General features: G+C 39.9%; 1 protein-coding gene across 1 annotated transcript; it reads right to left on the reverse strand.

Annotated features, from left to right (window-relative positions):
- Positions 1–5,553: 5,553 nt before the first annotated feature.
- Positions 5,554–16,471, reverse strand: Alg11 (ALG11 alpha-1,2-mannosyltransferase). The gene is made up of 4 exons (XM_047554446.1): positions 16,390–16,471; positions 13,055–13,285; positions 10,491–11,422; positions 5,554–6,463 (listed from the first exon to the last, which is right to left on the reverse strand). The coding sequence occupies exons 1-4, from the start codon at positions 16,431–16,433 to the stop codon at positions 6,192–6,194; spliced, it is 1,479 nt and encodes a 492-aa protein (XP_047410402.1). The 5' UTR covers positions 16,434–16,471; the 3' UTR covers positions 5,554–6,191.
- Positions 16,472–16,669: the final 198 nt, after the last annotated feature.

Consider the following 16,669-nt stretch of genomic DNA (forward strand, 5'->3'; position numbering starts at 1 on the left):
GGAAGATCATAGATGACTTGTTTTAACTAAGTTTATGATAACATGTTAGGGCAGAAGTAGAAAATTAATATACTATACAGACTCATTCACTTAGTGATTCTACCTTTACCATTTTGTAAAACCCATTTTGTATTTTTGGTTTTTCGTGGTACTGGGGATTGAACCCAGGGGTACTTAACCACTGAGCCACATCCCCAGCCCTTCTTATTTTGTATTCTGAGAAAGGGTCTTGCTGTTGGTTAGGGCCTCCCTAAACTGCTGAAGCTGGACTCAAACTTGCCATCCTCCTCCAATCTCAGTCTCCTACGTGTGCCACCACACCCAGCTGATTTTATAATTTCTTAGGAGCATATTGAATACTCTTTTTGAAGCTTGATGTTGACATTCATGGGGTTAAGGTAATGGAAAAGAAGAATTTGGGGGAGGAAACTGAAATGGACCAGTGTTGGATCAGGGTGCTTAAAACAGTTGGGAGGCCTTGTTGATCCAGGTTTCAGGCAGATGCAAAGCTGAACTTCTGAATCGAGCTGCCTGTACTTACCACCTGGGTACGTGCTGACCTTGTGAACTGGCCTGCATTACAACTTTCTGGAATCAAATTCACTAGTCTTCTAACAGTCTGTGAATACTCTGCCTTCCTGCCCCACACCACCCAGAGCTCGGGGCTGTGCTCAATCCTTTTCCTGCAAACACTTGCTGAACACATTGTTAAGTTCTGACAAATACGTGAAGTGATTAACCCCCTTTGCAATGTGAACTCTAAAAACAGTCACCATTTTGTAAAAACCTCAGAACACATTTTCAAGGTGCTTGAATTTTGTGTCTCCTAGAATGCAATCCTAATAAGTCCCAAATAAATGTGACCCTAATGCAATTCTTTGTTCACACCTAGGTCGGTAAAAAGTCATGTTGTATTAATTATATGCCAAGTAACTTTTATCTTTTCTGGAGTTTTTAGTAGGTTCAAATGTACGGTTTGTAAGCTTCTGGTCTTTGTTCCCCCCTAGTACTAGGGATGGAACCCAGGCGGGTGCTCTACTACTAAGCTACATTCCCATGCCCTTTTAAAATTTTTATTTTGAGACGGGGTCTCGCTAAATTGAGACCGGCCTCAAACTTGTGCTCCTCCTGCCTCAGTCTCCCGAGTGACTGGGATTACAGGTGTGTGCCACAGTGCTTGGCATGATCTTCATTCTTACCATGATCTTTTTATATAAAATTCTTAGCCTAGTGCCATGAGTCTTTCTTGAATGAATAAATAACTGCTAATACATTTCTCATTAAAACTGTAAACTCTGAGGCAGGAAACGACATATATCATAAGAATTCCAGTGTTTAACATGTGCCTAGATGTTAAATACTAGGGGGCATACCTGCTGAAGGATGGACAACGTGGCTAGATTTCTAGAGTTCCATCTGAAATATCTGCTCTATAATAAAACTAAAATGGTGCATTGGTTGGTACATTGTTGGACCAAGAAAGAAGAGGAAGAGCTTTTCAGATTATATCTAGGATCTGCTTAGTATTTGGCATTTGTGTCTTTTTCACTAAATGTGAGGAATGCAAGTATCAGGAGTCACCCACCTGGTGACTAGTCTTTATTTCCTGGAGATATTTGAGGGACTTCTTTCAACTTGGTGTACAGTTACATTCCACTTGTTTAGGGAGATGCTTAGTATGCTTACACCACGAGCTTGAAATTAAAGTTCTCAACATTCTGTTTATTTCAAACTGGGTAACGAGTGATCAGAAGAGACTGGAGCATCACTAACTCTACAAGCTCTACAACTCTGCTAGTGGTCGCTGTATATGTTTATTTACTTCCAGGACATTTCTGATTCAGACATAATAGATCTGCTAGAGTCTTCTTGTAACCTCCATTTTGAATGGCATTTGAAAGCACGAGAAGCAAAATGATTCCTAATAATCCAAAGACCAAGTCAATGAAAGGCAGAAGAAAGGAAAGTTTAAGGCTAAGCATGTCAGGTTTGTTCCCATGACAAATAGGGAGTAGCCACCAAGACTTATCAAAATTTTAAATTCTTTGTAAACAGGGCAAGTATTCATTGTGATAAATACATATTATCAGCAAGGCTTTTCAACCTGTTTCAGCCCCTAATTCACCTTGCCATTTACACACATTCCCTACATTGTGTTCTTCAGGGACAGTTAGATGATGACTTTGCTCTGGTTTTAGGCTTGGCTCCATCTATTGAATTGACTGTTTGATCAGACCTGCATGTACTTATTTTTAGAATAAATTTTATTAGGAAAATCAGCTTTTGCTAGCTATTATATGATCGTCACTAAACTGATCATCCCTTAAATGGTGCCAATAAGTGTATCTATCAATCCTGCAACCTCCCTTCTTTTTTTCTTTGTTCTTTTTAGTTATATGTGACAGTAGAATGTATGGACATATCATATATACATGAAGTATAATTTCCCATTCTTCTTGTACATGCTGTGGAGTTTCACTGGTTGTGCATTCATATATGAACATAGGAAAGTTATGTCCAATTCAGTCTACTGTCTTTCCTATTCTCATCTCCATCCCTTCCCTTTATTCCTCTTTGTCTATACCAGTGAACTTCTATCCTCCCATCCTGCCTTAGCATCTGCATATTAGAGATAAACATTCAGTCTTTGGTTTTTTGGGGTTGGTTTATTTCATTTAGCATGATAGTCTCCAGTTCCATCCATTTACCTGCAAATGCCATAGTTTCATTCTTCTTTATGGCTGAGTAATATTCCACGGTGTGTAGATACCACATTTCCTTTATCCATTCAACTCTTGAAGGGCACCTAGGTCCTGCAACCTTCCTTCTAAGTGCCTTGCAACATTTACATGTATCCAGGTGAGCACACATCACTAGGATATTGGAACTGATGCTTTTCCATTTTTCTAGGATGGGGAAATAGAGTTAGCAGGGGAACAATAGGAGAGGTGGGGTAAATTTCGGAGACCAATCCGCTTCTAGAAACTTGTATAACTTGTAGTTATGTAATGAGTAACTTTTCTTTAGTACTCATTGACATGGCACAGACACACTCTTTTATTTATTTCAGTCCTGAGTTTAGGGTACGTTTACATAATTAAACACAAATATTCTAAAAGCAATGATAAACAGACTAGTCTTTATCTCATAATTTTGCTTATAAGATCATCCTGAAAATTATTAAAATATGTAAGGGCTGGGGGTGTAGCTTATTGGTAAAGCGTATGCTTAGCATACACCAGGGCCTGGGTTCAATCTCCAGGACCAACACCAAAGCAAACCAACCAAACTTAAAAACCCCCAAGCATATGAAGCACTACAGCTTTTTGGTATATCTGAAATATTTATTAAAAACAAAAAAGTCTAGCCAGGCACAGTGATACATGCCTGTAATTCCAGCAACTCACCGGGCTGAGGCTGGAGGACTGCAAGTTTGAGGCCAGCCTCAGCAACTTAGTGAGAGGGCTAGGGATGTAGCCCAGTGGTGGTAAGGTGTGGGTTCAATCCCCAGTACGAAAAAAAAAAAAAAAAAAGGAAGCATACTAATTGAATTGATAGACTACATGAAAGATATAAAAGGCTGGGAAAAATACCCAAGATAGTGAAAAATCACAGCTTTAAGTTATATTTTGATACAAATACATTTTATATAAATTACATTCTAATCATATTTTAATACAAAGACTATGTAACATATACTTTATAGTGCACAGCTGGAAATAAGAATGTAAATTCCCATTGCTGTGGGTTTAAAAGAGTATGTATGCTTGGACCACTCAAAAAGGAAGTCTTGGAAGAATTAGTATTACTTAGAAGTTCTCCAGACAGTAAGTAACTGACACACTACTTGGATACGTCATAGTAAGTCATTCAGAAAACAAACAATAATAAAAAAACTTCAACTTGTTCTATACTACATTAGGAAAACTGAAATTGAGCATATATGCAAATTATTTTTTGGTACATGAAAGTCATTTTGAAGAAGGTTAAAAATGTTTTAAGGAATTCTAGAATCTTCTTTTCCTTCACTCCAACCTCTAGTTATTTTCTGTTCATTTCAATTTATCTTTAGTTCCCTAATTTTGTGTAGATGGGTAGGCTGAGTGAGCAATAGCACAAATTTTACCTCAAAGACTAGTTACAAAGTAAGCACTGGGTTGACAGTCAGAACACCAGGATTACTGATTCTGTCCTTAAACAGTTTTGTGGTATGGAAGGAGTCCATTAAGTTGTTTAGATTTTAATTGTTCTTATCTGTGGATATTGAAAATAAGAGAAACTGGACTAGAGAATTTTCAGGGTTCTTCCCAACTACAATTTCCAGTCTTTGTAAACTGAATCACCTCCAACACAAAAGTTCTGTTGGTGTGTGGCATCTGGGACAGTTTTTCTGCTTTTTGATCTGATGACAAAGATGGGCTGCAGATGAATCAACATAACTGGGAGTAGAAAATGAAGTTGGCTGGATAGATGAATAATTGAGACTGCAAGGGAATAATATACCTTTTTCAGATGCTTCTAATACAAATGTGAACAAGACTGTAAGGGAAGGTCAACTCACTGAACTAGAAGGATTTATGTATGCAGAAAATGCCAAAAGTTCTGGGTCTTTATAGCCATATCTGCACACACATTTGCTTTTCCATGCTAGTTATTCAGGATAGAAGTCAAATTAAATTTATACTAGTTCCTAGCTACTGGTTTAGTATCCAAGGATCTACACAGAATTGTAATACATTGGTAAAAGCGGAATTATAAAAGATATTTACTATTGGTTCTTACCTTTAATTAAAGTAACTTCTATAATTTTCAAAGAAGTTTCACTCACTCTCAGTGGTACAACTCTAAAAGGTAGTGAGGACAGGCATCAAAGGCCCAGATTACAGACGAAAAACCCGAGACTCAGAAAGATTAAGGTGCAGCTCTGGTGGAGGAGGCTGCACACACTGTAAACGGTGCGGCAGGGGTCTGGCCCAAGTATGACAACTGCTGGTCCAGTCCTGTTTTCCAAATGCCACTTTCAATGCATGATGCTGATCAAAGACACTGTGCGTTACACCATCATTGCCAAACAACTTATCTTTAGGTCTCCTGAATGAATCAGGGCTGACTTCCAGCTTAAGATGCAGAGCTGTTAAGGGATAGTGAGATAACCAGAAAAATGTGCAGATAGCACTAAACGAAAAGCACTTTTCACAAAAACCTAGTTACAGAAAACACTGCTAGTAGTAACTTGGTCCCCACATGCTTCCACACATCTCGGAAGTAGGCAATTCCATCTTTTGGTTTCTTTTTTTTTTTTTTTTTGTGGTGCTGGGGATTTGAACCCAGGGCCTTGTGCTTGCAAGGCAAGCACTCTACCAACTGAGCTATCTCCCCAGCCCCCATCTTTTGACCATATGCTTTGGGAACATGATTAGTTAAGTCTGCTTCAAGTTTCTTTCTTTCTTTCTTTTTTTATTTTTTATTTTTGGTACTAGGGATTGGACCCAGGGATGCTTAACTACAGAGCCACGTCCCCAGTCCTTTTTATTTTTTTGAGACAGGGTCTCACTAAGTTGCTTGGGGCCTTGCTATGTTGAAGCTGGCCCCAAACTTGTGATCTCCTACCTTTACTTCCAAGTCACTTGGATTACAGGCATATACCACCATGCCCAGCTCTTTTTCCTTTTATGAAAACCACTAGATACATTTAAAAGGTCATTCATGATTTGTTTAGAATTTAAATATTCCAGAATTTCTGGGATGGGGGATATACCTTAGTAGAATATTGGGCAGAACACTTGCCCTGGGTTTCATTCCCAGCATTAATTGTTTTTTCTTTCCTGTTTGCTAACTTGAAAACTTGGATTTAAAAGATATAGATTATATCAGAATTAATATTATTTAACTTTTTTCTTTCAGATCTGTATTTTTTAGTATTTGCAACCAAATACTAATCTCAAATTTTTACAATAAACTATATAAGATTACCTTTCCACTTAGGTAATTTTGCCTTTTTTCACTGAAATAAATACCTTGTCTATATACACACTGCTGAGAACACGTATGAAGGCGTGTAACCATTTTATTTCTTGGTGCTAGGGACTGAACCCAGGCTCCTGTACCTACTTAGCATATGCTCTGTCACTGAGCTACACCCTTAGTCCATCATTTTATATAAAATATCCTTAATTTATACAGACATGGCATTATTTAAATAGCTTCTCCACAGATGATAGGAATGTCACTTCAAACTCCTGATCGGAGAATCTCTTTATGGATTCACGAGCATTTTTTCTGATTTGGAGTCTCCTTTCAGCAGACAGGGAAAGAATATGAGCCATGGTTTCAGCATAGCCTTCTTCACTCTCAGCCAGAAATCCAGTTACATCTCCTTCGTGAGGGACGACAATGTCGAGCTTCGGGCCCCCTGAATTGTGTGCGAGTATAATTGTGCCAGCTGCCATACACTCCACAACTCCTGAGGGGGAAACCACATATTCTTTAGGTTGGTTGGTTTGTTTTGAGGAACCCGGACAGAACCCAGGGCCTCACACATCCTAGGCAAACACTCTACCACTGAGCTACACCCCCCAGTCCTTTTTATTTTTTGAGACAGGGGTTTTGCTAAGTTGCCCAGATTGGTCTTGAACTTATGATTCTCCTGCCTCAGCCTCCCGAGAAGCTGGGATTACAAGCATGCACCATGGTATTCAGCCATCCTTTAAGTTTTAGGGTGTGTTCACAAGAACAAGGATGAGTGGAAACCTTCAGAAACTTTGAGAGACTCAATGAGAAATTTAATTAAATGTCTATATGTCTATAAATTTGCTCACTTAACTCATGGTGCAAAATAAAATGATTTAGCCAGGTACAGTTGTGTGTGCCTATAATTCCTGCAGCTCAGGAGGCTGAGCCAGGAGGATTGCGAGTTCAAAGCCAGCCTTAGCAACTCAGCAAGACCCTGTCTCTAAATAAAATACCAAAAAGGCTGAGGATGTAGCTCAGTGGTTAAGTGCTCCTGGGTTCCATCCCTAGTACCAAAAAAAAAAAAAAAAAATCTCAAGTTTTTTAGTTCTTAAAGCTTCACAATAATGCTGCTTCATTCTTAAAACAGGTAAGTAGTTAGAAGTCTACAAAATATTCTCTAAAAAATATACTGCACAAAAAACAGAAGAATAATGTTAGCAAGATGGTAGAGTATTAGTAGGTATCAGTAAGATAAAAAGAGTGAAAAGGTATCAAAAGAAAAATTTTAAGAGTTTAAATTACATTACTAGCAGAAAAAAAAAAAAGTAAACCACCTTGGTGATTTGCACTGTTGCTGGTGCTCATGTTAGTGTCTGAATTTCTGGCATATTTGATGCTGCTGTACCCAACAGCAGTTTTGAACCATCCGGAAGTTGTGGTTAGTGTTTACCAAATGATGCAGGTGAGGATATAAACTACTCCAGCCAGTCATTTTTTAGCCATATTCTTGGACAGAAGTCCTTTAGAAAATGATTTACGTGCTCACTTCTCTGAAGGATGGCACACAGCTGGTATCATCCCAGGTGCACAGGAGAGAAGTTAAGTTATTCCAACTGGTTCTTCTACAGGTGTGAAATCCTTGCAGAGCAGCACTCAGCACCTCACACTCTGTTTAAGGGCAGCAAACCTCCTCTCATCCTTTCTCAGAGACCTAAATCTAATCAGTTCTACCTTTCCCTCTGTGATCTTCCCACCTCTTTCTCTTCCCTTTATCTTATTTTATTTTTTTGTACTGGGGAGTAAACCCAAACCCAGAGATACTTTTCATTGAACTGCATTCCCAGCCCACTTTTTATTTTTTGAGACAGGGCCTTGCTGAGGCGGGCCTTGAACTTGTGATCCTCCTGCCTCAGTCACTGGAATTCCAGGCACGCATCATCATACCCAGCTGCCCTGGTCCTTCTCTATCAGCATTTAAGATAGTTGAAATTCATAAAAACATGACTGGGTGATAGTTGAATATGTTAAATAGGGTGTCAGCAGAGTCAGGAATGACCACATGGGGCTTGGGGAAGGCACACAAAGTCTCCTTGAGACACGTTGTCCCTAGTTGTTGGTCTCTTTCACCTCTCACAGATAAACTCAAAGTGTGGTCTGCACTAACTCCACTTGCTCATTTTTAGCTAATGCTCGACTTCGCACAGTATGGCTTTTGCTTCCCCTTCTCCCTTGACACTGCTCTGCGCAGGCGCGCAATGACTTTCTTACCTTCCCCAGCTTCTGGGCAGCATCGGAGTCTGTTGTCCTTTCCCTTCTTCCTGAAACACCGACTTCCACGGGCTCCAAAGCACTGCACTCTGTTCCCCCAACCCACTATTCTCTTCTTTGCTGGCTCTCCTCTGCCCGCTTAACTGCTCCTGTTCGCAGCATTTGGTTGAGAGGCTCTTCTTGCAGCGCACGCTTTACCCACATCTGCAGGGCTTCAGTAACCACCCTGACAAGGACAAGCCCTCACTCCACATTTCCACATCAGGTCATCTCATCAACTTCAACTCCTATCTACAGTGACCCGCAGGATACAGGCACTTAGATGTTCCACAGCTGACCCAAACCCTACTCACTGGAGACTTGGCTTACCATGTGCCCTGCTCCTGGGTCCCGTCTCAGGGAAAGCCAACACCATCCCCAGCTGCCCAAGCCCCAGAAGTCACCCCTGACTCGGCCTGCTCCCTCATTTAACGTATTCAGCTAATCACCAGTCTTGTTCAGTACTCCCTCAGAATCTCTCAAGCCGGCCTGCTACCCAACTCAGACCCAGACCCTCTGCCTGGGTGGCTGCAGCTGCCAGGCTCTGCTTCCCACCTTCCGCATCCTCCCCACACTCCCCACAGGCAGCCACAGGGGGCTTTAAGAAACACAAGCTTTTAATTGCAATACTTGAATGCTTCCGTGCTGGGCTGGGGAGCTGCGGTAGAGCACTTGCCTAGCATGTGTGAGGCCTTAGGTCCCATCCCGAGCACTGCCCGCTTCCCACAAAAAATCTTCCAACCTTTCCCACTGGCTTGACCGGGCCCAGTTTACCTCTGTTGTCTTGCTTTCCCCCCTGACTGGGCTATGTTGGACTGTCCCTTGAATGGGCCTGGTCATGCTCCTGCTGTCCTTCTTGTCGCATTGCTGCTGCCTTTGCTGGATATGCTCCCCTCTTGGCTGGGCAACTTCTAATTACTGTTGAGGCTGCTGCTTGAGTGTCACAACACTCAACATTCCCTGCTCCTGTGAGTGTGTTAGGTGTTTTTTGGTAAGATTCTTAGTACCTACCAGAGTACCTGGCAGGGTGAAAGTATCAGTGGAAGGAAGCACAGGAAGTCAGACCCTGTAAATAAGGTTGTGTCAACACATTCCTGTTGAATTTCTCAGCTTGTATTGTGCTACTCACTAAACAATGTATAACAACCTAAACAATCTTTTTTTTTTTTTTTTTTTTTGTGGTGCTGGGGATCGAACCCAGAGCCTTGTGCTTGCAAGGCAAGCACTCTACTGACTGAGCTATCTCCCCAGCCCCCCAATCTAAACAATCTAAAACAATGTTTAAAAAATTAAATGATGATCTTGGTATAGGAAACTTCACTTGCATGTTTTTCTGTTTTTCCCTTAACAACTTTGTGAGGCAAAGTAGGCACTTGAGAAAAATATGCTGAACCAAATTAGGCATAAAGCAGTACTTGGTTTTTCACTCAAGTAGTACGCTTAACATGAGGTCAGGATAGAGATAACAAACTGTGCTAGAATAAACAAGAAACAATAAAGGGCAGGGAGATTTTAAATGGAGCACTTAGGATGTGATATGGCAGCAAGATGAGGGGAGGTCATTTCAATAATGAGTGTAGAATCAATAAAAGACACAAAGAATTACTATGAGAAGCCATCTGGAAACAGAGGGTCTCAGGTTTTGATATACAACAGAATTACCCAAGCAGCTATAGTGAAATACCTGTCCAGAGGGCCCTGTCTACAGATTCCAATTTGGTTGTTAGTAGGATTAGGGCAGGGCCTAGGAATCTGTATGTAGATGAATTTAGATGGGGAAAGAAAAGAGCAATGGCTATCTGGGTCAGAATCCAGGCCCTACCACTTCCCATGTGACTGATTTTAGCAGTTCCTAAACCTCTATGCCTGGGTTTCCTCATCTGTAAACAGGAATAATAATAATACCTATCAAGTAGGGTCTTGGAGATCAAACGAGATCATACTTCTAAAAACCTAACACAGTTACCTGCATAGTAAGTGTTCAATAAATATTCGTTGCTTTGTTTTGTTTTTGCTGTGCTTAGGATCTAACCCAGGGTTCCACACATGGTAGACAAGTGCCACACCACTAGCTACAACCCCAGACCAAGTGTTATCATTAACTGCTGTCTCAAACGGGTGGACTGAGGAAAGAGAATTAGGTCTTGATGCAGACTGCCAAAGTAATATCATAAAGAACCTAAAATGTACATCTCATGGAACCAAATAAGTTGTTTAAAAGACAAACTCACCAATCCCAAAATGCTCATTCCACATGGTATGCAGGCCAATTGTTGCTTCAGACAAATAATTCTTTAACTCATCAAATGGAATGTTTATCTTAAATTCCACATTTTCTTGAACTCCTAAATCCTCAGACAGTCTTCTCAGTTGGTTTACCCTAAGTTCATCATCTTTGTTACGACAACCTCCAATGAGGACAAGTTTAAGTGAAGAAGGTGACTCAGCTACTTTCTTATCCAGCAATTTAGCAAAGGCTCTGATCTGCAAAGGATGATTTTTTTCAGGCCTGAACTGGCCAATGGAAACCAATATATGTCCTGGGGTCATTTTTTTCTCATGTAAGGGAATATCCAGAAATGTCTGCACATCACAAGGTGGATAAACAATGTTGGTGCAATTCCCACTCTTCCACAGTGAAAGAATATGGTTTAGTGTCCAAGAAGAATTGACCATGACTACATCACTGCAAGAACCAACAAGTCCATAAAAAAAGGCAAATAAATAGTAGTAGATGAGCTTTACTTTGCTGAGAAAGGGGTTCTTGGTAATGAAGGCTGCATTATTAAATCCAACATTTTGATTCTTCACTACAGAGAGCATGTCAGTGCTGATAGTAGGATAATGAACATAGCTTCCAACTTGGCAACCTCCTATATACTTAAACAGAGGGAGTGTGAAGGCATAGCCCATTGAATCAATGTAAACATCAGGAACGCACTGCATCAGAGCTTCCCAGCCAAGAAAAATGGATCCTAGACTTTGGCCAAGCAACGTAAAGTGAGGATAGTGTGAATCTTCCACAAGGTAGCGTTTCTTTAAGAAAACAAACTGCACTGGGCGAGTTAACCTGATGTTAAATCTTCTGAAAGCACCTTCTAGTATCTGTTGACCACTGACATTAACATCACCAGTATAAACAACATATACTGCTTCAGGATACCTAGAATAGAATAGAATAGATGAGAATGTCATTTGTTTAGGTTCAAATTGAGCAGAAAGTTTTCTCACAATCGTAAGCTTATTTTGATACTAAAATATGCTTTCAACTGTTTTTCATTCATTGCATTTGTACTGCTAACCATACCCTTTCCTGAGTCATCTACTGCCCAAAGACTAAAATGTTGGTCCTTCAAATGAGACCATGTGCTATGGTTTGAATGTTTGCATCCCCTCCAAATTCGTGTGTTAACTACTCTTGAATATAGTGATATTAAGAGGGGGCTGCTGGGGATGTAACTCAGTGGAAGAATTACTCAAGGATTATGATTTAATAAAATCTACAACTTTTACTATTTCATCAAAGATATCATCCCCCACCCTTTGGTACTGGCATTACAAAGGACTGGGTTTGATCCCCAGAACTGCCAACCCCCACCCCCAAAAAGAGGAGTGGGTTTCATCATGAAATTAATACCTTTATTTCTCCATTTATTGGTGCTGGGGATTGACCCAGAGCCTTGTGCATGCTAAGCATCCACTTTACCTCCATCCCCAAGTGCCTTTTTAAAGAAGGTCTAAAGGAACTCATTCACCCATTTTGCCAAGAGATGCAGAAGAAGCAGCCGTCTATGAGGCAGAGTGAGCTCTCATTAGGTACTAGATCTGCTGGTGCTTTGATCCTGGACTTCCCAGCTTCCAGAACTGTGAGCAATATATTTCTGTTGTTTATAAATTACTCAGTCTAAAATATTTTCATGCAGCAGCCCAATCAGACTAAGACACTGTGTCTTCTAGTTCTTTGCTATTTTTTTCCATTAAGAGTTTCAGAAAAAGCAGAGAGTAACAAAACTGCTGACTTATTAATGAGAAATTCCCATTTTTTAGGAAATATTAAAATATTTTAATGGGATGGGGGAATAGCTCAGAGGTAGAGCACTTGACTATTACGTGTGAGCCTCTGAATTCAATCCCCAGCAATGCAAAAAACCAAAACAAAACAAAAACTCAATTTGACAACATTTTCAATATAAAAAAGTAATGAAATATTAATAAAATACTCATAAACAAATGAAAATTCAATAAACATGTTCTCAGATGGGATCAAGGTGTTTTCATCTGAGAAATGCAAAAATGTTTTTAAAGCTAGGTTCTTTTTGGGGTACTGGGGATTGAACCCAGGAGGGCTTTATCACTGAGCTACATTCCTGGTCCTTTTTATTTTTTGAGACAGGGTCTTACTAAATTGCTTAGGGTTTCAAACATGTGATTTTCTTGCCTCAGCCTTCCAAATTGCTGGGATTACAGGCATGTGCCATTGTGCCTGGCTTAGATTTCCTTTGAGACAAGGTTTATATAGTCCAGGCTGGCCTCCAACCTCTGGGCTCAAGCAGTCTTCCCACTTCAGCCTCTAGAGTAGCTGGGACCATGCACACATGGTGCTGCACTGGTTTAAAATTCAATAGGCTGTATGAGGCGAGTGGGCAAATGAGAGAAATATTCTCTTATTAAAGAACAGTTTTTAAAAAGGAATTCCTGGCTATGAATAAGGTATAAGAGAAAGGAATTTCTGGGTAGCAGTTGTTCTAAAAATAGCAATAATATAGGAAATTAGCTAAATATGATACATACTTACTTTTTCTGCAGGGTTCTCAAGGCACACCATAAAACTCTTTCCCCTCCTCCACCAGCATTGCAGTATGGATGAAAAAATGCAATCACCATTTGATTTTTCCCATTTTTGCTGGCTGACACTGACTTTTTCTTTCTCTGTAGCAGTAGTCTGAGTCCCCAAAGGGCAATGACCAAACATACACATAAAGCTCCACATACAATTAGCCCAGGGAAGAATAATGAATAAAACAACCTGAAATAAGAAGGAAAAGGTGAAAATTCATCTGATGCCCATTTTTTAAAAAAAGACTACAAATTAACATCTAATTTTACATATTTATATATTGGTAGCAAAGAAAATCTTTGTAGTTTGCAAGCCTGTTAACAAAATACTCAAAATACTTTTATAGTGCTGGTGATTGAATCAAGGGTCTCAGAAACGCTAGGCAGGCATTCTACCACTGAGCTATACCGCAAGACCCTTTACCTTTTTTTTTTTTTTTTAATTCTAGTGAGGCAAAGAGGCTTGTATCTGGGATCCCAGCTTACTCAGGAGGCTGAGGTCAGAGGTTTACTTGAACCCAGAATTCAGTGGATCTTTTACTTCTTTGCGATTTGGTAGTCTGTCAGTTTTTCAAGTAAAAATTGTGTCCCATAAAGTATCTAATTCAGCATGCAGATCAGATGATTATGTAAGAGATTTTCCTTGAGATAGCCACCATACAGCAGTACAGAAGTGCTTTATGTATACCCCCACCCATTTTGTTATATAGAATATTAAAGAGATATATACTTAAGGATTATGATTTAACAAATACATAACTTTTACTGTTTTATCAAAAATGTATTTTTTATTTTTCTTTGGTAATAGGATTTAACCCAGGGGTACTTTAGCACTGAGTCAGATCCCCAGACCATTTTCTAATTTTTTATTTTGAGACAGGTTTTGATAAGTTGCTTAAGGCCTCACCAAATTGCTGGCCTCAAATTTGTAATCCTTCTGCCTCAGCCTCTGGAGTTCCTAGGATTACAGGCATGTGCCACTGCTCCCAGCTCATCACAGATATTCTTAATTAAAACTGGCTATTTAGCAAGTGCTAAAAAACACAATGACTGGTGCAGTTTGGCATCACTGCCTTGATTTGTGCTAGAGTAGTTTTATTCAGTTACTTTTGCACCATCAGTACAAATGTCAATATACTGAAAAAGCAACTGCTACCTTAACATTATTACAAAAACAGTTTTGACCTTGAAGATCTACTGAAAGAATCTTGAACCTGCATGGATCCATGAGCCACACTTTGGTAATATTTGTCATTATATAACATTTGGAATATATATATTCACAAAAGCAACACTATACAGAACAGTTTGCTTCCCTAGAATAAGCTTTCAAAAGTCTGTTTTACTTAAATGTAGATGACTCAGAGAATCTAAAGATTTTTTATGACAAGTCCTTCAAATGATTCAGGTGGGAAAATTCACAGGATTGGCTTTTCAAATTGAACTATTTAACTTAAAATCAGAAAAAGAATCATACTAAGGATTAAAGTGAAGTCAGTCCTTTGAATATGTTAGTTTCAAAGACACATTTAGTGTTTCTATAATTTTATTAAATACCTTATAATACATGCACATCACAATCATCCATTTTAAGATTTAAATATAATTAAAATATGTAATATTAAATGATGTTTGCCCATTTTTAAACAAAAGGCTTACAGAAAACAAAACAAAACAAAACAGGTAGCTGTATTCAATAGTGAGTCACTCATTTAGCAGACATTTAGCCGTGATAATGTACTGAGTTAGGGTAATTCCATAAGGCAGGTAACATGAAGGAGAATATACTTTCCCATTTAGAATGTTTTAAATAAGTATAGAAGTTAAAGTAGGACAAAAATGAAGAAGAAATACCAGAGTTTCGTGGAGAATATATACATACTACTATTCAGGAATGCACTGTGTTAATTATAACTTTTCAACCAGAACAAAATTTGTAGGTGTTAAAAAAAAAAAAACTAGGAAGTTATTATAAACTAGGTCTTCAGTTTAATCACTGCAGAATAAGGCATTTAATATACCACAGTATTATAACAAAAAAGGTGGGAAATTGAGTTTTTTCACTAAAATGTTAAGAGTGTTTATCACTGATAAGCGGATGATGACATATAATGGGGGGAGGTAGGGGTTAGCGTTAGGATTAGGGTTAGGTTTAGGGTTGGGGTTAAGGAGGGTGGCAAGAATGGAGGAAGGACGGACTGTAAAGAGGGAAAAGAGGAGTGGGAGGGGTGGGGGGGAAGGAAAAAAATAACAATGAATGAAACAACATTACCCTATGTAAATTTATGATTACACAAATGGTATGCCTTGACTCCATGTACAAACAGAGAAACAACATGTATCCCGTTTGTTTACAATAAAAAAAAAAGTGTTTATCACCAGATGGTAGCATTCCTTTTACTTATCTCCTAATTTTTTTGGAAGAAACGATTATGTATACAACAATAAGGGTAATATTTTCACATAAGTATTTTTACATCCAGAGACAATAAATCAATGGATAACCAAGAACACAGAATTCATCATAAACTTTATAATGAAGTGCCATATTAACAACTGCAGTTTTAGTTGGGGTAAAAGAGTTTTAGTAAATAGGAGAAACTGCTTGGGGCGGTGGCGCATGCCAGTCATCCAGCGATTTGGGAGGCTGAGGTGGGCAAGTTCTAGGTGAGCCTCGGCAATTTAACGAGGCCCTGTTAGCTTAGCGAGACCTTGTCTCAAAAAACAAAAAACAAAGAAACAACAACAAAAAAAAACCCAAACCAAACAACAACAACAACAAACAAACCTGAGGATGTAATTCAGTGGTAAAGTGCCCATGGGTTCAATTCCCAGTAGAGAGAGAGAGAGAGAGAGAGAGAGAGAGAGACAGAGAGAGAGAGAGAGAGAGAGACTGCTTTATCTAAGAGAGAAACATGATAGATGGGAAAATCACTCACGGCTCAATCATAAGGGTAAATGAGAAATGAATATGAATATCATGACAGAGTAAATGGATTGCAAAGAGAAAGAAAAAGTTGAAACGGAGAAGGAAACGACCCCTTAGCCACAATGAAACAGGCGAAAAAACTGCGGTAATCGGAGTCTTCAGACTTAGTCTGCTCCAACCTACCGAGGAGACCCCAAAGGGACAGGAAGACGGCTCACTGGCCCGAAAAAATATCCTAAATCCTGGGATAAGATCCTAGATCCATGACAAGGGCGGCCATTCTCCCGCAAACCTTAGCTGCACCGGACGGCCGAGTGTCACCACCCCACAAGCAGCGCCTGCGAGCCCACAGCCCTGCTCCTCACCTCAACAAGTCGCACAGGCACCAGCCCCCTCTGGAGGCCGCCATCTTCGGTCGACCCCCGAACTCAGGAAGCGCTTGGACGTTCCTCTTCTCTATTGGCTCCTGAGGAAGCTGGCGTCACTACCCCGGCCCTCGAGGACCAATCGTGCATTACCATTGGTTGCCGGTAGCAGCTTCCCACGGCCTTCTAGCCAATAGAATGGCCGAGTAGTAAAGGAGATTTTTGGCGTGGCGCGCACGGGTCCTGCACCCCGTGGGCGGCACCTCAGTGGGAGGTGGGC

This window comes from Sciurus carolinensis, chromosome 5 (genome assembly GCF_902686445.1).
Source record: "Sciurus carolinensis chromosome 5, mSciCar1.2, whole genome shotgun sequence".
Taxonomy (NCBI): Eukaryota; Metazoa; Chordata; class Mammalia; order Rodentia; family Sciuridae; genus Sciurus; species Sciurus carolinensis.

Coding starts and splice junctions, on each gene's coding strand:
- Alg11 (XM_047554446.1), bottom strand. CDS start 16,433: ATGGCGGCCTCCAGAGGGGGCTGGTGCCTGTGCGACTTGTTGAG. Junction 13,286..16,389: donor TGCCTGTGCGACTTGTTGAG/GTGAGGAGCAGG, acceptor TTCTTATTTCAG/GTTGTTTTATTCATTATTCT. Junction 11,423..13,054: donor TTGAGAACCCTGCAGAAAAA/GTAAGTATGTAT, acceptor ATTCTATTCTAG/GTATCCTGAAGCAGTATATG.